General features: G+C 42.4%; 1 protein-coding gene across 4 annotated transcripts in view; it reads left to right on the top strand.

Annotated features, from left to right (window-relative positions):
- Positions 1-25,532, top strand: part of FLT3 (fms related receptor tyrosine kinase 3) — a 109,079-nt gene that overhangs the window by 75,042 nt on the left and 8,505 nt on the right. For all 4 annotated transcript variants that reach the window (XM_078070528.1, XM_078070527.1, XM_078070529.1 and 1 more), the window contains 15 exons: positions 251-378; positions 700-839; positions 937-1,090; positions 2,124-2,292; positions 10,193-10,296; positions 11,068-11,176; positions 11,451-11,629; positions 12,438-12,544; positions 12,631-12,763; positions 12,853-12,957; positions 16,486-16,596; positions 17,493-17,646; positions 19,739-19,821; positions 20,646-20,773; positions 24,340-24,462. In XM_078070528.1, the coding sequence (XP_077926654.1) occupies positions 251-378; positions 700-839; positions 937-1,090; positions 2,124-2,292; positions 10,193-10,296; positions 11,068-11,176; positions 11,451-11,629; positions 12,438-12,544; positions 12,631-12,763; positions 12,853-12,957; positions 16,486-16,596; positions 17,493-17,646; positions 19,739-19,821; positions 20,646-20,773; positions 24,340-24,462 (1,927 nt within the window). The remainder of the gene's footprint in view (positions 1-250; positions 379-699; positions 840-936; positions 1,091-2,123; positions 2,293-10,192; positions 10,297-11,067; positions 11,177-11,450; positions 11,630-12,437; positions 12,545-12,630; positions 12,764-12,852; positions 12,958-16,485; positions 16,597-17,492; positions 17,647-19,738; positions 19,822-20,645; positions 20,774-24,339; positions 24,463-25,532) is intronic.

Consider the following 25,532-nt stretch of genomic DNA (forward strand, 5'->3'; position numbering starts at 1 on the left):
GAAAGAAAGAAAGAAAGAAAAGAAAAAAGTATGTAATTCTGTCTAGTGTTATTCTAGTTTCTTTTTTTTCTTTTTTTAGTGTTATTCTAATTGGTTGAGATAATGAGTAACTAGAAATCTTAGTAGATTTGGGTTTATTTTGGGTTTCTCTTAAACAGGCTCTAGAACCTTTCACTTTGTTTTTCTCCTTCACTTTCGTTTGTAATTTTAAAAGGTGTTTGGTCAGAAGGCTCTTTTTTTCTAATTGCAGCTGTAAAGGCGAGAGTCCAGTCGTTGTTACAAAGGAGGAAAGCGTACTTCATGAACTGTTTGGAACAGATATAAGGTGCTGTGCAAGAAACGAGCTGGGCAGGGAGTGTACCAAGCTGTTCACAATAGGTAGGACCATGAGACGGGGTTCTTCTCTTTTCAGTGACTATTCCTTAGGAAAAACCCGAGGTGGACAGTGACTGCTTAGGTCATCATTCACCTTCAGAGCTGCCATAGTTCTTTATGCCACTTAGAATATTTTGGATTCAGAACTGCTGATTTCTTTATGAAAGGGTAGACAGTCTCTAAAGGATTCTTCTATCCAAGCAGCTCGTAACATTTGAGATGACAGTAAAATCTTTGGTCTTCAGAATGTTCGGCATGTATTTTGCATTGAGGGAAAAAAGAAATCACCTTGTTTTCTCACTCGGGATGTTTTCCTCCTTCCAGATCTAAATCAAACGCCTCAGACCACACCGCCACAGTTGTTTCTGAAAGTAGGTGAACCCTTATGGATAAGGTGCAAAGCTGTTCATGTAAACCATGGATTCGGACTCAGCTGGGAGCTAGAAAATAAAGCACTGGAGGAGGTAAGATTACAAGTTTGCATTCTGAAACTGCAGACACAATGACCGAATAGTACGGGTTGAAGTCATTAAATTCAAACTCTGTTTTATTAAAATCTAGGGCAGCTACTTTGAGATGAGTACCTATTCCACAAACAGAACTATGATACGGATTCTGTTTGCTTTTGTATCATCAGTGGGAAGAAACAACACTGGCTATTACACTTGCTCCTCTTCAGAACATCCCAGTAAATCAGCTTTGGTTACCATCATAGGTAATGCAGGCTGCTCACGCAATCTTTATTGATCCTTTTAGTTGCTTTAGTGTGGAGTGTGAGGTATGTACTGCAAATTCGGATATCAGTATACGTTCGTGTCAAAAAGCTGAGAACGAAACTGACATAGAATAGTTTTGTAAGTAGAAGCTGCTTGCACCCTTCCTTTTCCACTTAAACCGTGCTCGCTTGAATGCCACTGTCTTTGCACTGTCATTATAATGTGACCATCTGTTTGTGAATGTTTGTCTGCCAATAGACTCTAAGTTTCCGAAGAACGGGAATAATCCCTTCTATCCTTGTGGTCCCAGAACCTGGCAGAGAGCCTGACACGAAATAGGCACCTAATAAACACTTGTTCTAAGAACCAAGGGTGATGAGCAATGACAGAGAGAAGGGACAAGCACTTAGATGCACGGCAATTGGGTGGGCTGCGTAGGATTGGAAAATAACCACGCTTCGGTAATCTCAGATCAGGTGGCAGCCTCCAGCCATACTGAGAATGCTAGGAAATGAGGTGATTCTCGTACCAAACTAATAAGGAAGTGCTCCGTAAAGAAACCTGATGAATACTGCTGGCTAGATTGTTTTATTTGTGCCCGAGATGATTTTATGTGGGACGTGTCACTCACTGAGAGAGCTGTTTTCACTCAGCAGAGGGCTTCCAAATTCTGCTAGTCGATCCCCCCACTCATGTACATGCTTGGCTGGGCTGGGGGAGCCCTTCGATCTCTTGAAATTGTCCACAAAATCCGGAGGTTGATTTATATACATTTCTTTGGGAAGGGAGTCAATTATTCATATCCAATTCTTAGAGGAATCTTGACTGTAGAAGGTGAGGAACCCAGGCTTATAACTGGGGATAGGACTCCTGTATTTCTTGTCGGACTATCAGTTCTGACCTGCGGCACGCCCACATCTGAGTTTTCTTATGTTAAACTGATGAATAAAAATTTATTGTATCTTTTCAATGTATGTCCATATGGATCCCATCTAATTTATAAATGTACTTTTTTTTTTTTTTTTTTTACAGAAAAGGGATTTATAAATGCTTCCAAATCAAGTGAAGATTATGAGATTGACCAGTATGAGGAGTTTTGTTTTTCTGTCAGGTTTAAAGCATACCCACAAATCAGATGTACATGGACCTTCTCTCAAAAATCGTTTCCTTGTGAGCAGAGTGGCCTTGATGATGGGTACAGGTGAGCCAACAAAGAGCTCAGGGGCTCGCCTGGCTTAGCGAAACCCTCCTTCTTGCCCCCAGAAGAGCAGTTTTGTATTACAAGTTTATATATTACTGAGTTGACGTTGAAGATGAGAAAAGAAAAAGCAGAGATGAGGCCATCGTACTAGTCTTATAATCAGTTCAGATAGTGTAACCTACCGCACAAAAAAACCAGAAAGAATCCTATTAGTTTGAGTATGGTTCCGTGGCATTTTCTGAGTCACTAGATGGTTACTTCCTATTTGAGAGTACTGTGCTTTAGTATACTGAATCTCTCTCAGCACGTATGCAAATGATTGAGGAAGTAAAACCCCTTTAAAAAGAGCAAAACATTACCTATAAGTGTATTGATTTAACTTTTCAAAATTATAAATGCAAAAAATAGCCTCAGAATAAATGCTGAAGGAAAATTGCATTTGTATAGCTGTGTTCAAGATTGTTTCATGGGAGAAACTCTTCGTTCCCTCTTTGGAAAACAGAAAACAACTTTTTTTCTTGTATTTTCTATAGCTATGATACCTCTTATCTCTTAAACATAGTCCTATGTAACATGATTTCATGCTAGACTCTGAGTGCCTGAAAAGCACTTGTCGTCTCTCAAGCAACTCATGGTCTAGAATAAATCGTTTCTTGACATGTGGTCCATAAACCATTTCTGTAGGAATCATCTGGGCAAATGTTAAAAATGTGGATTCCTGGCTCCCATTCTAGACATGCTCAACAACTGGGACAAAATGCCCAGATTCTACATTTTTCATGCCCTCTGGTGATTCCTCTCACGGGTCTCGATCCATGTGTTACAGTACAGTCAGGATGGCTATGGAGTACTTGAAATGGGCTAGTCCAGATTGAGATGTGCCATAATTGTAAAATACACACTAGATTTTGAAGACTTAGTGTGAAAAAAAAGACTGTAAAATACCTCAATTTTTATGCTGATTATATGTTAAATTATAGTATTTTGGATATATCGAGTTAAATAAAGCCAATGATTAGTTTTTACTTATTTTTCTTTTTTATAGCTAACTGGAAAATTTAAATTACCTATATGGCTTGCATTCTGTTTCTCTTGGATAGCATTGGTCCAGGTGAAGGGGAAGAGTTGGGTGTTTTTTTTAACCTGGATTCTTCTCTGTTTCACAATTGATGTGCTGTTCTTCATACCCCAAAATTATTTATAACTGCTCCCTGTTTGCATTTTTTAAAAGGCTGTAATGCAGAGTTCCCATGGAACCCTCTGTCCTCTCTTGCCTTAACCTCTTAATGTTCAAAGCATTCACTTTTCAGTTAATTAAGAACTCAGTCTTTGGCCTGTGAGCTGACTGATACCCACTTCCCTGAATCGGGGTTTCTCAACAGCAAACTATTGACATCTTGGGCTGAATAATTCTTTGTTCTGGGGGCTGTTCTTTGCACTGTATGATGTTTAGCAGCATCCCTGGCCTCCACCCACTGGATGTCAGTAGCAATTCCATCCCCAGTTGTGACAACCAAAAATATCTCTGGACATTGCCAAATGTCCCTGGTTTGGAAAAATTGCCTGGGGTTCAGAACCACTGTCTCAGAAGGATCATCCCGTTGTCATAAGCTCTTACTCTGAATTATCAAACTTTTGAAAGTAGGCGGCCAGAGAGTCAGCCCCTGTCTTTCTACCGACTTGACCCCCACAGGCCTGAGTTGAGATGGGCATCAGTGGTATCAACATCCATTCCCTTCTTTGTATTGTGACCCCATGTCAGAGAAGCTCTTAGTGCTATGGCATTCTGTTTTGATCCTGATCCAAAGAGCTAGAGGATCAATTCGATTTAATTCAACAAATACTCCCTAAATATCTTCTTGATGGGCTTGATGTTCTGAGGGTATACAAGAATGGATACCACCCACCCACCCCCCAAAATTAGGCACATTCAAAGGCAAGAGGCACCTGGGAGATAATTCATTGCTCCTTTGCTGCTGAATTCTGGCACAAGCTCTTGAGTTTTTACAGAATCACTGTTTAGAGGGCCATGTCTCTGATATACAGGTCACGGACCAATCTAATGGGCTAGTGAATTCCGTTTCATTCCGTGGCCACAGTCTGTTCCCTGGACCCCACGCAGTTAACCTGTACAGGTAGCTAAATGAATAAATCAGGACAGATCCTAATTCTTATAGTGTTCTGTGCCTCTTCCATTCATAATTACCTGGTAATATAGTTAACGTCTCTGTGTGTTGAATCTCACCAGTGAGTTTATCAGCTCCCCCAGAGGGGTGCTCTGTCATTCCTCTGTCTTTATACAGTACCTTGTTGAGGCAATGTGTATTTAATAAATGAATGAATTCATCATCACCCCTGGAAGTGGTGATGCATCGCCTGGGCCAGAATGAGTCAGCAGTTCCTTCTGTGCCCTGCAAGGACCACACACAAGACACTCGCACAACGCTCAACACTCAGAGTTTATTTTATTTAAAAAGTTCTTGAAGAGCTGCAGTATTTGTTGGTGACACCGATGCACTGGGTACAGTGTTTGTCGGGGATAATGGGGCACCGGGTATCACGCAGCATCATATGCGTCATGTAATACGCAACACAAAGGGAAGATGGAGCCTCCTTCTTCGTGAAAAAGATGCTCAAAATACTGAACAAAAAATGAATAATGAAAAATGTAAACGTAGCTTCCACTGAGTGCCCTGAATGGCTTTTGCTCTCCACACCAGGCTCTGTGTTGAGACAGCAGACTCCATTATAATCTGAGCTCTTTCCAATTTACTAATAAGCTAAAAGAATCATACAGTGAGCATCCTTTTCCTTACCACTTACGTTCAAAGGTTTAACCAAACCAAAATTTGTTTGTGAAGGACTGTATTTTAATCATGTTGCAACAGATGACTTTATTAGCAAAGTGACATGAGCTTGTGTAGCTGTAACTGAAAGGCCTCTGTAGGAACCCACCTCGTGAAAAAAGGCCATGGTGTGGTCATAGTGTGTGTGCCAGAGTCCGTCAGCTTCCCCACCTTCACAGCTTCGTTTCTCCTATTTACTTCCTCAAACATCACACCCCAAGCGTGAGGGCTTGCCTTTCTGTGTTTACATTTTATTCCACTGTAATTCTCTAGCAGTCCTGATATCTTGATCTTGCGAAGAGGTCCTAGGATATTCATCTGTTGTTTTGCATAATTTCCTGTCCCCCTAGACTTACTTACAAATGCTGAATCTACCTTAGCTTTTCCCAGTTTCTTGGTTAAAAAAAACCAAAAAACCAAAAAACCCAAGCCTTAAGATGTTAGAATTATTTAGTGATTCCTTCTGAAAGACTGTCCTTAGCTTGCCCGATCTCTGTGTTTTTCTTTTCCCTGGAGTATTTCATTTTCCACCTCTAGTAGCCTGGAGTTCTTCACACACCGAGCATTAACTGAGCGCTTACGGGAAACAGCAGTGTGGTGGTCATGTGAGTTCTGGGCGGTAAGATGCTGTCCTTCTCAAGAACAGATTAACAGAAAAACAGGCTCTCAAGTCAATAAACGATATGTAATTACAGAAGTGTATTAAGCCTCTTTGGAGGATTTTCTTTTTTCTGGAAAGAGATGGGCCTTGAATGCATATAGAAAGGAGGGAAACGTCGTGTGGGTTCAGTGAAGCACCGAGAGCCCCCAGCAAACCCTGCCCCCCTTCCCTGCTGCTGTTTGAGGGCAACAGGATTGTTCCTTTTCTCCCAAAGACCCCGCTCACTGAGAACAAAAGAAACTTCTTTAAACTCTGAACACATACCAGACAATGTGCACATCCTTTATGTGGATTACCTCGTTTAATACCCATAATTCCATTTTTTGAAAGATGGAAGCAGGCTGTTACTTGCCTACATGGGGCAAAATCAGTACCCTTCTTTTACTCTTGTTTTCTGAAATTGCCTTTTAAAAAAATAGAAATAACACCAATATCTCTACCTCTAGAGATTGTATTTCAGACTCTTTCTATGTAACCACCATGATAGGAACATATAAATACAGGTTTTTATGCAAATATGACATTAATTTTGCCATTTGTAACCTGATTTTTTTATTTAAAATATATCGTGAGCATCTCTCCATGGTATTAAGTATATTATATCTTACCCTATTTACATTATCATCTTAATGGCTGCATAGTATTCTGCTTTTAGACCATTTTATTTTAACTGACTCCTGTTGATGGGCATTTACTTTAGGTTTTTTTTTTCTTTGCATCTTTCTTTTTGTTTTAATGTGATTTTCTCACTTAGAGTATATGCCATGGTAAAGTTTCTAAATTTCTTTTATGTTCAAAATGATTACTGGACTTAATAAGCCTTCTGGTAATGATAATCTAACACATATATTGTGTTCAGTATAGGAGCTGGGCACCATTACAGACACGTCATAGAAAACTACTTAATAAAAATTTAATACAGTGTTCTCCCACAACCATATGAGGTCAATACTACTACTGTCTTCATTTTACGGACGAACCAGGTACAGAGAGGTTAAGTGACTTGCCCAAGGTCACACCACTGGGCAATGGCAGAGTTGGGATTCCAGCAACCTAGGATTCAGAGCCTACATTTTTGACCACCTCACTATACTGGCTCTGGACACCAAGTCATTTCAAAAGTGTAGAAGCCCCAAACCCAGTGTGCAAGAAAACAAAAATGCAAGCAATGCAAGCATTTTCGTTGGTTATTTAGAAATAAAGTGTGCCTCCTGATGAGCTGTACCATGCAACACTTTGCTACTCAGTGCTTAATGGTTCTATTGCCCCAGGCTTGCTGACTCCCCTGAAATAAAATAAAAACGAGCAGGGTATTATTATATAGAGTCATATGAAATCATCAGCACCTTCCTCCCACCTCCTGACTATCTTTAACTTGGGGCAGAAGTTGGAACAGACCAGATTCAACTTCAGCCTGGCCGTGTTCCCCCAGCCCCGCCGCAGGTGCAGTCTGCGGGAGACAGAATCGCTGGCTTCCTGATCGGATGGATAGCGCTCGGTGCTGTGGAAAGCCACCTGCAATCCCGTCAGCTTAGTCACCAAGATACTGTTTCACTGTGGACTCCAACGTCCTGATCTCCTGTCTCATGCCAGCTGGCCATTTTTAGAAAAACCCTAAGGGGAAAGAGGAAGCTTTGAATCTCCTGATCACCTCATTGGTTAGTCCCCTTGGAATTCCCAGAGGAGGTTCAGTGACACAGTTGTTGCTCTTGATAGGGTTTAACTGTCATCAAAGGGCTAGGAGGGGGGCCCAAGCAGTCTAAAATTTGGTTTTGTGTTCAGGCTACTTAGGTGACCCATTTCCTACCTGGAAGAGTGAGAACATTTCAGATGCTCTCTCATCTATCCCATGGCAAATCATACTCCATTAAGATAGCACAGAAGACTTAGGAGGGAAAAAGTTTACAAAACATTTTGCTTTGGTCTGCATGATAATCACTAACTGTATGGGTAGTTTTTTCTTCAATCCAATTGATTGGTGCTTTAGGCAGGGTGCCTGGCCAGCCACACTGGCTTCTTTTTAATCTCCTTTCTTCTTTCTTTATAGGGTCTTTGACTATTGTCCATTGGGAATTAACGTTTTCCCTTTTAGAAGCACACATCTGTCCCTTCTTGGGCCACTTAAACTCTGCCTTCCTAAAGTCTGGGAATCACAAGTAGCTACATTTGCTTTTCTCCCTAGTGTTATAATGGTGCACTCCCCCATCTTTCCATTACTGCGACTTCAGCAACCGTTTCCTTGTTGTCCAGTAGGTCAGGATAAAAAATTCCACTTTCTACTTCAGCCTTCTTGTCGTTAACAGGGCAAACAAATCAAACAGGGCAAACAAAAAACTTGTTAAATGCTCACTTTGATAGGCCAGAGAAATAAATCCCCTTCTCACTATACAAAGTCAGAATTACCCTTTAGCTTCGGAGTTAAGGGCACAGAACACTGGTGTCGAATAAACATGGGCTCCAAAGCTGCTCTATCAGTCAGTTGCTTGATGTGGGTGTTGAGTCTTAGAGATCAACAGGGATTTTGCTCTCTCCCTCTTCCATATCCAGCACAGCACAGGCTAGTTCTTTTTTCCTGGTGCTTCTTGGGTTTGCTCTTTCCAATCCTTTCCCATTTTCCCTACCTTAGAGAGCACTTGTTTTTGCATGCTCTGAATTCTCAAATCTGAACTTTTACTTCTGCTCTCATCAGACTTCCCACACTCTACTGGAACTGCTCGTCTACCTTCACCACCAATGCGAAAATTCTGTGAGAACAGAAACTTACCTCTTGTACCTCACTGTTGTATCCCTGATTCCTCCAGTGAGTAGATTCAACCATTGATAGTAGAATGAATGAATGAACGAACGAATGAATGAATGAACGAATGAATGAATTCCTGTGTTACAGCAACTGCCTCCAGACTTCTCTCCAGTGAACTTTTCCTCCTGCCATCAGTCTAAACTACAATGCTGCTCATGATATTCCTTTCCTGATCAGGAATCTACAGCATCTTCCTGATTTCCCCATGAGTTTTGAATAATGAGGCTTGTTTCTCATGGTCCCTGATCACTTGGTCCCACCATACCCGTTCAGCCTTTTCTCCCACATCTCAGCTTGTGCTGCCCCCTCCTCTCCATGTGGCCACACTAGAATGCCCTTGCCTCCCCCTTGGATGCTTTGCTTTTGCCCTCTCCTTAAAACCAACTCATCTGCAAAGAGCTAGCTCAAGTCCTGCTTCTGTGCAGACCTCTGAACGTTTCTCATCTATATTGGCCTCCTCTGCCTTCTTTGATCTTCTATTGGCCTTTAGTTTAATTCTACCTATGGAAGTTTTGTCCACCCACCTGGTTTATGATATCTTTGAGGACAGGAGCCATATTTTGTAGGTCTTTGCATTCTACATAGCTCCTAGTTTAAGTCTGGTTTCCACACCCCGTGTCCTCCTGTTTACACTTCTACCCTGGCAATATGTTTTATTTATATATATTTTATTTATATATGTTTTATATATATATATATATATACACACACACACACACACACACATTTTACTGTTAATAGGTTATATAGAGGTAGCCTAATTAAATATCTTCTGAACAAGCCTTAGATTTCCTTATTCTGTTTTAAGGGAATATTTTTTCCTATTTCTTCAATGCATGAAGGCATATTCAACAGCTCTTTGATCCCCCATCTCCCCTACACTATCCAATATCCTGCTATAACATTCAGCATCCTATATACCTGGTAGGCATGGTGGCTAATGCGCAATATGAAGTTATCCATGTCCAAATGTATTGAGTGGTTGATGAGCACTCCAAATAGATACTAGAGCGTGCTGAAACCACCTAAAGATTTCTGTACAAACTCAGTGGATTTGAGCCCTCATCACTGTTAATTGCTACAAAAGTCAAGAGTTGGTTATAGGTCCTGCATTGGACCAATGTCAGAGAGCCATCCTTTTAGGAAGCAGGGGGATTATGGGCTCCTGTCCCTATAAGAGGTTCTTCCATGTATCTGGGAAGTCAGACAAGTCCAGGATATTTAGAACACTAGGGGCAGGAACCTTCTTGTCTCTCTTAGGAACCCCAGCCTAGAGGAGTGCTTCTCAACCTTTGATATGCATATAAATCACGTGGAGATCATCTTAAAATGCAGACTCTCAGTCAGAAGGTTTGGGGTGGGACCTGAAATTTTGTATTTCAAACAAGCTCCTAGATAATGCCAATGCTGATGTTACCTGGCTGTGGACCACACCACACTTAGATTAACAAGGGCTTAGCACACAGACACCCTTTTGCCTACTGGACTTTAGGGAGTCAGCGTCTCAAGGAAGACTCCCATGCATGCCGACATTCGTTTCAGCATCTCCTATAAGAATCTGGCTAAGTGTATCTTTAATTCTTTTTCAAACAGCATATCTAAGTTTTGCAATCATAAACACCAGCCAGGAGAATATATATTCCATGCAGAAAATGATGATGCCGAATTCACAAAAATGTTCACGCTGAACATAAGAAGTAAGTTAAATTATCAAGAAATTTCATTTTCATTTTATAACTCCTTCATTATGTATTAACTATGACCAGAAAGAGCTAAGCAATGGCTTAGAAGGGATGCTATAAGCTATTTTTATATGCTGAAGTATGTTGAAATTTTACTTCAAATCTACTGGCTTTATTTATATATAGATCTATCGATCAATCGATCAATCGATATATAGATAGATAGATATCTCTTTCTATGTTCATCCTTTGAAGCTAAGATACTTCATCCTTTGAAGCTAAGATACTTCTTCCATGTCCTCTCTGAGCGCACTTTAGTGTAGTGTCTCATTGACTTTGGTACTTTGAAAGGTCATGTTAAGGAATAGCTAAAAGTCACATTACCTGCCATTTGTTTGTCTTAGTAATTTCTGTTTCTTTAAAAGAAGAAGATATAAAAAGATGAGAGTACATTTCGTTGGACTTTTTGTAGGTGTTTCTTCTGAAGCCAAGAATCAATTTGATTCTTGGAGGTAATAGATTTGCACGCCTCCGCTCTCCACAGGAGGGGCCTGGCAGTGGAAAAGTAGTGTTCCGCAGATGGGTGGTAGGGTTGCTGGACAGGAAATTCCATACAAGGGGCAGAAAGGGAATAACCAGAGGGCTTGAGTCATCCTGCATATGAGACACCCTCACCGAGGCGCAAACAGCTTGGAGTGGACAGGCAGCCTCGATGAAGCGAACGCTGAAGCCGTTTCTGGAAAGTCCCATACCACAGGAGCTTATTTTATGTGTTATTCTCTACAGGGAAACCTCAGGTGCTAGCCAAGACATCAGCAAGTCAGGCTTCGTGTTCCTCTGATGGCTACCCCTTACCATCTTGGACCTGGAAGAAGTGTTCCGACAAGTCTTCCAAGTAAGGAAGACATTGATGTCCCTTGTGTTGGAAGAACATAGAACTCACACTCTCTCTGACATATTGACTCTTTCTCATGAATACACTTTAAGAAGAAATGATGAAGTATTTAAAATGTTTGCCTTCTGAGTCAACCATAATTCTCAACGGTCACAGAGTGTTTCTGATAACTTTTAACAGCGAAATCCCTTTCCAACCTCCCGAGACCAACCCTAACTTCTAATCTGACGACAGCCCCACCTGCCTAACTTCTCTGTCTGCCATTTCTTTTCAGCTGCACAGAGGAGATCACAGAAGGAATTTGGAATAAAAAGGCTAACAGAAAAGTGTTCGGACAGTGGATATCAAGCAGCACCCTTAACATGAGTGAAGCCATGAAGGGATTCCTGGTGAAGTGCTGTGCCTACAATTCCCTTGGCACATCTTGTGAAACAATCCTTTTAAACTCATCAGGTAGACAGCAGTCGCTATTGTAATGTACCACCTCCAGGAATTCCCCACTAGAAGGCCGTCCCTGTCGTTGGCTTTTATTTGGGGAATTTCACCAGAGCACATAGGTTCGGTGTGTGAGACAAGAAGGCTTTTTGAGTCAAGCAAGAATCCCCACTGAACATATGCTATTTTGTAATTCAGGGGCAGAGTGACTTCTCCCTACGTGAGTGTGACTCACGCGTTACAGTGATGAAGGTAGAACCATAAACCCCAAGAACAGGAAGTTTCTACCGAAAGATTTAACTCCAGAGAAACTGATTTAGTAATTGGGGTCCCTACCATTTTACCTCTTGGTTGATCTCCTTCTGTTCCTTTAGCCTGCTGTTTTATACTTTTGAGTTTGTTTTTTTAGAACCCTCCTAATTTAAACAAGTCTGAAACCCGCCCGCCTACACTGAGAGTTGAGAATCACCAGCATCCCAAAACTAACTTCCCATTCATACGATACCTTCATCGGGAGAGCACAGAATTCTTTTTTTTTTTTTTTTATCTGACTTATGTATCCCGTGGGTTTAACTAGGTGTCATTTGTATAACCCTAGGAAGTGATTTGTAAAAATGGGGTCAAAATCATTCAAAATTTTCTAGAAAGGGAACTTGTCCTTTAGATGAACATTGCCTGATTTTCTGTGGGGAGATGAGTATCTGTCAAGTGCTTGTAAGGACTGCAAATGATGGTTTCTCAAACAGGAGGTGAGAGACGATAATAAGATTCTACTCCATCAACCAGGAACACAGGTTCATTGCTCGGTGACACTCTTGCCTTGCAGGGCCCTTCCCTTTCATCCAAGACAACATCTCCTTCTATGCAACAGTCGGGCTTTGTCTTCCCTTCATTGCCGTTCTAACCATGCTCATTTGTCACAAGTACAAAAAGGTAAAAGCAAAGGTAAAAATTCATCCCTGTTTCCCATTTCTAAGGGCCTGCCTGTTGCTAATTGACCCATTATTTCATCTCTGAAGCAATTTAGGTATGAAAGCCAGTTGCAAATGGTACAGGTGACCGGCTCTTTGGATAATGAGTACTTCTACATTGATTTCAGAGAATATGAATATGATCTCAAATGGGAGTTTCCAAGAGAAAATTTAGAATTTGGTAAGAATCGAATAGTCCCAATGTTTCTGTAACATTTCCTTTCTATTGGAAAACCTCTAACATGCCCTCACTCACCATTTGTCTTGCAGGGAAGGTGCTGGGATCAGGTGCTTTCGGAAAAGTGATGAATGCAACAGCTTACGGAATTAGTAAAACTGGAGTCTCAATCCAGGTGGCAGTCAAAATGCTGAAAGGTACAGTAAAGTGGGGTGACTGGGTGGCTCAGTCGGTTAAGTGTCTGCCTTTGGCTCGGGTCGTGATCCCAGCGTGGGGCTTCCTGCTCGGCAGGGACCCTGCTTCTCCCTCTCCTCCCTGCTTGTGCTCTCTGTGGCTATCTCTGTCTCTGTCTCTCTCTCTCTCAAATAAATAAAATCTTTTTTTTTTAAAGATTTTATTTATTTATTTGACAGAGAGATAGAGAGAACAAGTAGGCAGAGTGGCAGGCAGAGGGAGAGGGAGAAGCAGGCTCTCCGCTGAGCAGGGAGCCCAATGTGGGGCTCGATCCCAGGACCCCGGGATCATGACCTGAGCCGAAGGCAGACGCTCAACCGACTGAGCCATGCAGGCGCCCCAAATAAGTAAAATCTTAAAAAAAAAAAAAGTGCAAGTGCAATGATGTCCACAATGATGCACAAAAATGGGAAGCATGGTCTCCAGCCTCCTCGTTTACTCTTTTCCATCATTTTTATGGTTGCTGCTTGCCATGCTTCAAGGCTAAAAGGGGACTGAGTTGGGGTTTGGGTCAACCAAGTCGTGAATATAAAATACAAGTCATGAACGCAAAACTCCATCTCTTCTTCCTCTTCTGGTTTTGTTGAGTGTTTTCAGCTTCAGTATTAGGGGGTACTGTTACTACAGGCAGATGTTGTTTTTCACATTTTGACACAGACCCTGGGTAGAAGAACAAATTGAAGCCCTCTGTATTCTCACTTCCCACTCGTGGCTTCATTACCTCCCACCTGGCGTCCACCGCCATCCCTCCCCTTAGCATCACTCACTCAGCCAGAGCGCCCCAGTTGGCTTTTGCTGAGGGAATCAGCAACCTCCAACAAACCAGGTCTAATGGGCATCTTTTAGTCTTCATGCTGCTTGACTTTTCAGCATAGATTGGCACCATTGACTGTTTTCTCCTTTAAACCCTCTCTTCCTCTGGTTTCCATGTCACCATATTCTTTTGTTTTTCCTCCTGCCTCTCTGCCTGCTTCACAGTCCTCTTGCTGGCTCCTCGTCTTCTGCCCGGCTTTTTATGTGGGGTTCCTGAAGGCTTGCTCCTGGGCCTCCTTCCCTTTTCACTCCACACGCTCTCCACAGGCTGTGCCAGCGACACCCATGCCCTCGTCCCGTGTACCAATGGTTCTCACAATCGTGCCTCCCTTCCGAGCCTCAGGTTATGTCCAAATGCTTGGGTGTCTCCAAAGTTTCCCTAATTCAGATTGAACTCCTCCAACTCTGGCCCTCCATCAACGCTCCCTGTCTGTGATTGGTTACGAGTACCAGTGACTCGCCACATTCCCCACAGTCAGGTGAACCAGAAACCGCCTTCATTCCAGCCCCCGACAAGCCATCCCTCTCAGGTTCCCTGCTTGGTGTTCCTTGAATCCATCCTCTCCTCATCTCTAGTCCGAATCTATCTCTCCTGAACGAACGGCTGCAGTAGCCTTCCAGGCCGGGATCCTTATGCACTCTTACCTCCTTTAGGAGTCTCTATATTGAAGCCCCAAGTGACGACAATGAAATGCAAAGCGGATCATTTTCCTACTTAATGTTGCCAGGTGCTTTTGATCACTCCCGAAGTAGTGTCCACAGCCCTGCGCGATCTGGCTGCCCACCTTCCCGTCTCGCACTCAGCACACTGGCCTTCTTTCAGTTCCTCCAGAACACCATGCTCCCTCCCATCCCAGGGCCTTCGTACAGGCCCATCCCTCTGCTCACCCTTCCCCTTTCATGCAGTTCTCTCCCACTCCTCCTTTAGATCTCAGCACAAATATCACTTCCCCAGGAAAGCCTTCTCTCACACCGCAGAAGAGATCAAGTTCCGTGCCGTATGCTCTGTTAGCTCTCCGTAGGCTTCTTTCCCATGCAATTTATTGCAGTTTTAGGGACATATTTGCTTAATTATCCTATTCACGTCTCATCTGCCACATTAGTCTGTAAGCCCCACGAGGACAAGGGTTGTATCTGTTTACTGTGTTTTCTGTATTTTGATCTTTGCCCAATCTATTACTTCAGTACAGAATGTTCTCCCTCCCTCCCCACTGTAAATTCACCTGGTGAACTCTTATTTTTCCTCAGGTCTCAGCACATGCATTTGGCGTTCCCTTCCATACCTCCCCACGGCTAGGTTAGGTGTCCCTCTTGTGTGACCCCACAGCACCCCCTCCATTCATTTGCCACTTTGCATTTATCACACTAGGTTATAATTGTTTATCTACTTGTCTTCCTTTTCCAGGAGACTCTAAACTCCAGGAAGACAAGGGCTGTGTCTTGTCTATCTTTCAGTCCCCATTGCTTGGCACATTGCCTCATACACTGTAGACATTCAATAAATACTTGTTCAGTGAAAGAATGGATAAGAATAAATGAAGGTCAGGTAATGAAAGTGCTTTGAAAAAGTTAAGTACCCCATAAAATATATTACTTGGTTGTGAGGAACAAGACATGGACATTTGAAAGCCATGGACCCCTATAAAACATGAAACAGCAGAAGACATGACCCATATTAGTGGGTCATAGCGCTCACAGTGAAGAATCTCACTCCCATGCCAAGATGTTGGTAGTAAGGATATGCCCAAGAGCTCACTAAATCAAAATAGATGGCATCAGTGATCTGAAAAAGTTAGCATAAAGGCTAGGTGTCTTCCAAGACAAAATAATGACACCTGGAAATATCGAATCAAATCTTCATTGAATGTAAAGAAAAGTTACTATGTCTGTAAGAAAGAATACATTAACAGAGGAGAGGGTGCCTGGTGCCTAGGGCTCCAGCACCCTCCTGGGCTGGAGTGCCCCAATCACCTGGGCACCTCACTCTCCGTGACATGAGACCTTTGAGTTTATCAATAACTACCGTCATGCTATGCATCTAAGCAAGATTATGAGTACAATTTGCCAAGCTATCTAGACTTATCTTCAGGGAGAGAATGCATTAGCCAACGGATACATTCTAGCTTATTCTGCAGTTATGTTTCTCATGATCAATTAGTGAGTCTCTTGAGAACTTGGTTAGTGGGAATTGGTCTCTTTGACCTTCTCACCATTGGACCCATTGACAATTTTAAGATTTTAAATCTGAGGACCACAGGCTGGAGCCAACCTTGCTAACAGTCCTATCTTGTCTCTCTGTGTCCAACAAATCCAAGAGTCAAAAAAAAAAGTTATGTTTTTCCCTTCAGTATATTTATTAACTTCTACCAAGGAGGAAAAATCATGCATTTTGTTTTGTTTTATTTTGTTTTTTGAGGGTCAATATAAAGATTTTTATTTTGGTAAGTAGAGGAATGTCCAGTAGAAAGGCACATTATCAGACTAAACTTTTATACTGCAATCGTTGAAATTCTGTCTTAAACACAAGATGTTATTATTCAAAATTCATGAATTATTTTATGCATTTTAAAATTTTCATGCAAATCTGCTCTGAACTGAAGAAAGTTTAAATTTATTAAACGATCTAAAATACCTATTTTGCTTCAGTTTTATATTTTTTTATGCTTTTCCATTGACAGAAAAGGCAGACAGTTCTGAAAGAGAGGCTCTCATGTCCGAACTCAAAATGATGACTCACCTGGGAAACCACGAGAATATCGTGAATCTGCTGGGGGCATGCACGCTGTCAGGTAATCAATTCCTGCTAAAAACATCTCATCAACAATATTTTAGCCAGAAGACAAAGAGGACGTTTGTTCTCAATTTTTCCTCTTTCCTCAGTCATAGTACGGGCCCTCAAACCCGAACGGAGTTAGACAGTGAGCACTACGAAATCAGATGGGTCAGTGTAGAGAATGCCTCTCTGGACCGGCATATGCCACATAATTCTAACCTGCTTAAAAACAACAACAGCACTGCAGGTACACTTTGTGGTGGTATCTCATTCTACCTGCTCAGAGGGAGCTTCTCCCCAGCCTGTGAAGCTGGCCTCCATGCAGTGGGGAGAATGGCCGCAGAGCTTGGCCATTGCCCAGTTTGGGCTGCTTCAAATAAGGCACAGCGAAGGCGGAATTTCAAACTTCATTTTCCCAGCACTCAGTGGAGCATGCGCTCTGATTCACTTCTGCCTAGAAGTACCGGAAAGACGTGCTCGCGGGTCATTCCTTCTGGGACGGGGTCAAGAAAGAAGAGAACAAGAGCAAATAGATCTAGGAGGCTGCTCGTGACCTGTATCTCCCTCCTCAGGCAAACAACAGATGGGCATAGATTTGCCAAGTGCTCACAACGCAGTTGGCATATTACTCCTGGTTAGTTGCAAACTGGAGAATCCAAGTGGCCGGGGGTTATTGGTGAGGCAGTGGACAACAAGGGCCCAAATGGAAGGCAGAAAGAGACCGCTTTCCAAAGGAGTTAGAGCCAAAAGCCGAAATTGAGTTTAAAGTATAAGAAGAGATAAAATCAGAAAAAGTTGTACTCTCCCCAAGTCAGGGGAAAAGTAGGTTCTCGTAGATGATGTCATCTGCCACACAGACATCTGAGAGAATTATTTGGAATTTGTATACCTATAATGAAAATTCTATTTCAGGACCAATTTACTTGATTTTTGAATATTGTTGCTATGGTGATCTTCTCAACTATCTAAGAAATAAAAGAGAAAAATTTCACAGGACATGGACAGAGATTTTCAAGGAACACAATTTCAGTTTTTACCCCACTTTCCAATCACACCCAAATTCCAGGTAAGAGAAGTGGGCCAGGGTTTCACAATGATACGTTACAGAACACAGCCCCCTTATGAAGGTTAAACACCCCGCACTGGCGGGTCTCTGAAAGCCAGAGTCCAGCATTGTGTGGTCTATGGGCTCTAAGATCTAGAAAGGTCACTTATCTTTTTTTTTTTAAAGATTTTATTTATTCATTTGAGACACAGAGATAGAGAGAGAGAGCATGAGCAGGGAGAGAGGCAGAAGGAGAGGGAGAAGCAGGCTCCCCACTGAGCCAGGAGCCCAACGCGGGGCTTGATCCCAGGACCCTGGGATCATGACCTGAGCCGAAGGCAGACGCTCAACCATCTGAGCCACCCAGGCGCCCCGAAAGGTCACTTATCTTTGTTCTAGTTTCTCTGCTCATGTGGAACAATGAGACCTTCGCTTTCCTATGGCACAGGGGCTGTAGCTGTCTCCGTCCACCTGTGCCTGAATCACACTCTGGACACATATACAGTTTTGGGAAGAGTGCATTATTCAGTCTTTCACCTCTCCTGGATGACACGTAGGAATTAGTAGAAAGAATGAACACTTTTCCCAAAGTCTTTGACATATTCGTAGAGAGTAGTTCAGGTCTTGGGAGTTTGATGCAAAAGAGCTCTGAACTCATAAATTGGATTTTCAAAAATTAGAATGGATCAGTTGACATAATGTGACGGAGACGAAATTAAGTAGCGGTAACATTTGTCTCTATGCTCTGTGTTGTATATTCTGCCATCCATGGGGAGCCTGAGTGATTCTCAGTCCGGGTAGGATTTTTTGTTTTAGCATGCATAAATGAGGGCTGTAGGAGTTTGGTGGGATGCTCCTCTTCATCCCTGGGAATTTCTTGCTAATTACTTAAACATCATATAACACCTATCTCTGAATGAATTCACAGGCATTCTTAATAGAATGATTCCTCGATCCACAGTGTCTTCCTATTTCCTCCACACATGTGAAAACTCTCCCTTATCCTAAAAGCAGGTCTTTAGAAACTTTTGTCTTTACCGAGGGACTTTCGGAGGGTGCGCTTGAGATTCCAGCCTTGTTTTTCTTAGCGTGTAGGTTTCAGTGCAGGCCTTTGGCCTTCTAAGTTCTGAGACAGAGACCTAGCATCTTAAAGCTGGGAGGCCCCTTGGAGATCCCCATGGGCGTCTTTGTGTGGTTGCCCGTAACCAGTTCACGCCTGTCACACCAGTCTTGTCTTTCACACTTGTTTCTTAGCTCATATTCTAAAACCGAGAAAATTCTGCAATGTCATCTGTATTCTAGAATAGAGTCTCTTAATGAGTCAGATGGTGTGATCCGCACTCCACGGTCAGCAACAACTAATGCCGGTCAACTGGGCCTTTGATTCATTCTAGTCACTGGAGTATTAAATACACCGAAGTGACGCAGGAATATTTGTGGTCTGCAAGCATAAAGTCATTTTCCAAAGATATGGAAATTGTAAATTGGGATGAATTTGTATGCTGGAATATATGGACTCATTGTCTGTATATAATGCACACAGAATTCCTCAGTGAAGAATTTTATGTAATACACCACAAGAGAGTTTCGTTATTACTGTTTATTAATTTCACAGGAAAAGGAAATGCACTTTATTTACAAAGACCAACTTGAGAAAAGAAGGATGTTAAAACGACAGGTCTTTGTAGAAGATCTGTATTACAGGAACTTTCATAGGGAAAGTGGGCTTTTAGAAACAAAAGAGGTGTGAGTCCTAATTGTACATTTTGCTAGCTTCATGATTTCAGCAAATCACATTTATCTCACCAAGTCTTTTATAAAATGTGACTCTGACACCCAGCTTGTCGAGTTGTGACAAGGACTGAGTGAGGTCCTGTTTGAACTGTGGGACCCTGTACAGATAATGGGGATCACTTCTCTCCTCGTTAGACTTGGCAAGCTCAATTCCACACATGTTTTTAATGTCCACACATGCAAAAAAATGGACAAGTGGATGCTGTGCTTTTAATCTGAAAGCCCATTTATAACTAGAATTCATTTCTTTGATGAATTGTATTTTTTTAAATGTCTACTCAGAAGAAGAACATAAATAACAAAATAATTTTTTTAATAGTATGCCTGGTTCAAGAGAAGTTCAGATACACCAGGACTTGGATCATATCTCAGGGTTCAATGGGAATTCATTCCAATCCGAAGGTAATATTTTATTCTAATTAGTAGCACCTTAAAATAGAAACAGATACAGGAATTCTGTTAGTTGTTTTTTTTAAAAAGTGTGTCAATGCAAAGCATGTTTTTCTTTGCTAATGTCCCCTGAAGGCTGTATTAATGCATATTTGCTTTAAAGGTAGTGAAAAGCCAACAGTTTACGTATTGTGTATTTGATGTCAGCATGCAGCTAATAAACACAGAGGGCTGTTTTATTTAGTCAGGTTGTTCTTTTTAAAATCATAAATTAATTAGAGCCATTGATTACTGACAAGTGGAAAAATGATGAGTTCTGGAGTCAGACAGAAGTTGCGTTAACCTTGGGTTCCTTCACTTTCTGGCTGGAAGACTTTGGACAATTTATGTAACCATCTGAGCCACAATTTTGTCATCTGTGAAATGGGCCCAATAGTACTTTCGTCATAGTACCATCGGAAGGATTAAATGGAAGTACAGTAGGTGCCCAGTGCAGTTCATGAAATGTGGTGGTGCAATGCTAATTCTTTCCCATGTGACAAAACTACCTCGCACAAAAGAGGAGGATCAGAAGCTCCTGACTGATCAGGAGGCTGTCTGTCACCAAAGCAGCTGGAGAGGTTACTCCTCTAACCAAAAGGAATCTTTGGCTGACCCTTCAGAAGCCCCACAGGTTTAGCATGAATGGGTTAGCCCCAGTGCTGGGGAGCTTCCTTTGTAGTCTGGGCATCCCTCCTCACTATGGCTTTGATAACCTCCCCATGGGGATGTAATGGGGCAACGTCTTAGACCTGTGGCAAGCAACTGCCCAGCAACTGACCAGTTTTGTTTTACAGATGAAATTGAATATGAAAACCAAAAAAGGCTGGAGGAAGAAGAGGACTTAAACGTGCTGACATTTGAAGACCTTCTTTGCTTTGCGTATCAAGTTGCCAAAGGAATGGAATTTCTGGAATTTAAGTCGGTAAGCCCCTTTTGAAGGAGAAACTGACAGCCACAACAAGATAATTTTTGAAATGAGATGTGCTTTCCTTTTTCTTATTTCAACTTGTATCCCTTAAAGTCCGTCTCCCCCACCATCCACCACCCCCTTCACTGTTGGAGCCATATAGAACGTTCATTACAGCAGCTGTGGGTGAATTACAGGGGGAATGCCTGAGATCCCTTATTAGATAATGGTTGTCGAAGCCCTCCCGGGCGGTCCAAAGTCCCCTGAGACTTCCAGCTAGGAAGTCAAAGCGAGGCGTACAGCGTCAGTCCTTCCTGGGACAGTCAGTCCACGTTGTTCAAGGCTGTGCTCTGCGCATGGGCATTTGACCCCAGGTAAGCGAGGCCTCCACCACAGCGTGCTGGGCCGTGTGGTGGGCTAGCAGGATCCTGGTGCACCTGCTGCCTCCTCTGTTGTTCATCCCAGACTTATAGGACGTTGATGTGAGGGTCGTGGAGTCTGCCTCAAACCCTGGTTTCTACCTCAGTTTTGCATTCTTTCTATAATTGTCTCTCAGCCCTGTTCTCGGACATTTCAAGCATCTCTTACCTGTGAGCAGATGGAAGTCACTTCTCTGGTTGCTTTCTGTCTGCACCATCTTATGTTCTGTTACCTTCTGTGTGTTTCCCAAACTCTTCCCTCTTCTTTTCCCTTTGAATCTTTGCTTCTCTTTCTCCCTCTTTCCTCCAGGTCCCTCCTCTCTCCTTGTTCTCTTTGAATTTGGAGAGAATCATTTCAACTGTATTTTTTTTCCTTAAAAAAATTACTTTCTCTGATATATTGTCATAGGTCAGGTATATCTCAATTTAAAAAAAGATTAACATGAAATAAATCAACAGCTTTGAAGAACAGAAAAAAATGATGTTCACAATAGCAACCAAACCTGGGAAGCATCTTGAGATAAACCCAAGAAATATACGAGACCCACACGAAACATTATTAAATGGCAAAAAGGAGGCCTGAATAAATGAACTCTACCATGTTCATGTAGGAGAGATTCAGGGTTTATTAGAAAAGCCAATTCTGTCCAAGTTAATCTGTATGTTTCGCGCAACTCCAGTTAGAATCTCAGTGGTTTTTTTTTTTTCCCTCATGGATGTTGAAAGTGCATGTTGTCTTCTTTGCTTTTCTTTTTCCAAATGTGGGCATCCTTGCTCACTAGTTAAAAAAAAAATTCCTGTCTCTTAATATTTTCCCACCCCTCATCTCTGGGACATATTCTTTTTTTTTAAATTCAATTAATTAACATATAATGTATTATTGGTTTCAGAGGTAGAGGTCAGTGATTCATCAGTTGTATATAATACCCAGGCTCATTACATCACATATCCTCCCCAATGTCCACCACCCAGTTACCCCATCCCTCCCACCCTCCTCCCCTCCAGCAATCCTCAGTTTGTTTCCTATAGTTAAGAGTCTCTTATGGTTTGTCTCCCTCTCTGATTTCGTCTTGTTTTATTTTTTCCTGTCTTCCCCTATGCTCCTCTGTTTTGCTTCTTAAATTCCACATATCAGTGAGATCATATGATACATGTCTTTCTCTGGTGGACTTATTTCACTTAGCACAATACCCTCCAGTTCCATCCATGTCGCTGCAAATGGCAAGATTTCATTTTTTGATGGCTGAATAGTATTCCACTGTATATATATACCACATCTTTTTTATCCATTCATCTGTCTGAGACACGTTCTTCTCCTCATCTTCCCTGCCTGCTGTTGGATTCCTCTTTTCTCCAGTGTATCTATAGTTGCTTTAACTATAGTTCACCTACTTGGCCACCTCGATCGTCTGGCCTGGTTTGCTGCCTGTCTTGAAGTAAATACGCAAACTACTCACAACTGGAGGTCAAGGGGCATTGCTTTTTTACTCTCTGGGCTTGTTATAATAAGAACTTTTTTGAGGAATATCCAGTTTCTTAGACCCTCTCACCTTGTTTTCCCTTTAGGCCTTATCCTCTACACCATGATGTCACTGTCTCCGTTTGTCTTTTCTCCCTACTTCTCTGGTCGCTCCTTGCTTTCCCCGTAGCCTCCGTGACTCCATCCAGCGTTACTCAAGCACTGACTAGGTGCTATCACTGACAGGGGAGAAAGAGACAAGTAGACACGCAAATCAAAGATGACACTGTAGTGTGGTAAATACTTGTGTTCACGTAAGCTCTGGGAACCCAGGAAAGACACACACATATCAGAACCAGGGGTGGGGGACGGTGCAGAAAAGGCTTGGGGAAGGAGCTCGTGCTTTGGCTAGAGGAGATTTCTGAGGAAAAGGAAAACCAGCAGGGAACATGGGATAGGGCAGGGAACACAAAGTCAGGAGGAAGTCAGTTGAGAAAGGTCATGAGTTAAATGTGTAGCATGTGGTTCCCGGGGCAGTAGAGTAGGGCCTAGCCCAGCAGATATTCCTATCTGAAGCTCAAGAGAAATGTTTGGGTTGGAAACAGAGGTTGGGTGATGGTAGTTGCATCCCTCGGTTTGGACGAAGTGGCTCGGGAGGGTGCGGACCAAGAGGGTGCGGCCCTGGGGAATGAGAGCAGGCTTGCATGGAGGCCCAGGAGGAAACAGGTTCCACCAGGCAGTAGGAAGAAAACAGGGGCCAGTGACGTGCTGAATTCACAGAAGGAGGGACCTGAAGGAGGAGGGGCTGGCCCGGCAGTACCAGGTGCCACCAGGAGGCCAAATCCCATCTCAACTGGATTGGTGCCGTGCACGTCACTGCGGGGCTTAGCCCAGGCAGCTGGGGCAGACATCTGGGAGGAGGAAGGCAGGGTGCAGGGGGCCAGTAGTAAAGGGGGTGAAGTGTAAATGGAGTCTACAGGCAGCGCGCAATACTCTCAGAAAACTGGAGAGGGAGGAAGGAGAGCTAGCGGGATTTTAGTCTGCCTGGTTTTTGCTTTTATTTTTCAAGATTGAAGAGAGTCCTTTGGACCTTCAGCTCCTAGTGCTCTATTCCTTTGAATATCTTCCTTCTCAGAGTTTATTCTCTTGCCAGACCGCTCAGATTCATGTCATGTCCTCTGTCCATCCAGGGGCTCCTAATTCCACTTTAGTCAACCTTCCCAAACTTATTTTTTGTTTTTTTCCAGATATTTTCTTTGATCGTACTCTCATTGCCAAAGCTGTTTTCCAGTCAGAAAAGAGATAATTTTCTCCCCCCCACTGGACAAGAGCCTCCAAAAGTCCCTTTGGGAGGGAGCTCAACACTGGGCCCCGGTATTGTGTCTTTTATTTATAGGAAGACACAACACCCAGCCAGGTTTGATCTCCTTTCTAAGAACCCATCCTCTTGGCCTCCGGGAATGTTCCATAAGCAGCACAAATGACTGCATCCACAACAGCTGAAGAATTGGGCCATCTGCATTCCCTCTGTGTGCCGCACGTCACGCGTGATGACTGCCGGTGGCCCAGTAAAGATAAGACACCTCGATGAACCGCACTTTGCTGTCATTTGTAACTCCTGCTGAACTTGAAACTGGAAGCAAAATTGCACTCTGTGATAATCTCCGTCAGAGTAAATAACACTCCCATTTCGTTCTTTGTAGTGTGTTCACAGAGACCTGGCAGCCAGGAACGTGCTCGTGACCCATGGGAAAGTGGTGAAGATCTGTGATTTTGGACTGGCCCGGGATATTATGAGTGACACCAACTACGTTATCAGGGGCAACGTGAGGCTGCTATTTCTCACATATTTTTATGCTGTTATTTTGTGTTTTGTTATTGGGACGGTAGACATCCGCATTCACTATAGCGCGGGTTTGATTCCAGAAACTTCCTCACTGCAGTCAGCTTTCTTATGTTTAAAAGCTTTTTCTGTAGCTTCAGGGAATATTCCAGTTATAATAAAACCTGAGCAACGTAGCATCACATCTATCCTTGGGTGAGTCAGAACAGACCAGTTAGGGACCTTGGAGTACAATCGACACTTAAAAGACACTCATTACTTGAACTTACTTCAGTTCCCTTAGCTATAATGCAACCAGTGTCATGTTTCCAGGTATGGGAATTTGGCAGACAATAAAGCATTTTTTAAAGTACAACATATAAATTAAATATTAAATGTAAATTTTAAAAGGGCACAATATTTAAATTAAATATTAGCTAATGAATATTTAGCATCTTATTACGGTCACACAGGGAAACCTAAAATATGACAAAATCGACTTGTTAAAAAAATAAAAAAACAAAAATAAAATCCCAACTAGGGACAGATATGTTATTTAAGAACTATTGGAAATACTAGATGATAAAATTGTGTACTGGAAGGAGTGGCTTGTAAGAATCACAACACCTAAAGTTAAGCCCCTATTCTTTTTTGGAATTTTTCTGTGCTTTATTGTCCCCACTTGTGAAATAATAGTGGCACCAAGAACTGGGTTGGTGCTTACCGGGTGCTAAGCACTATTTTTAGCACTTTACATATATTCATTCATTTAGTTCTCCAAGTGCCCAGTTGTGGGTGGGGAAACCGAGGCACAGAACCATAATTTGCCCATGATTACACAGCACATGGACTAGAGCATGAATGGTCTGAGCCCCAAGCCTGTGCATAAACACTGTGACACATGCAGCATTTCCCATGAGGACTGTCCGCTTACCTCATTGGCGTTGTTGTGGGAATAAACCAATAAAACCAACATGAAAGCACCTGCCTGGGGTTAACGGCCAATAAATGTTAAAAATCAAATTAAACACTATTCCCATTAGAATCAAATAACCATCTCAGCTGATTTTAGAT

This window comes from Halichoerus grypus, chromosome 4, assembly GCF_964656455.1.
Source record: "Halichoerus grypus chromosome 4, mHalGry1.hap1.1, whole genome shotgun sequence".
In the NCBI taxonomy this organism is placed as follows: Eukaryota; Metazoa; Chordata; class Mammalia; order Carnivora; family Phocidae; genus Halichoerus; species Halichoerus grypus.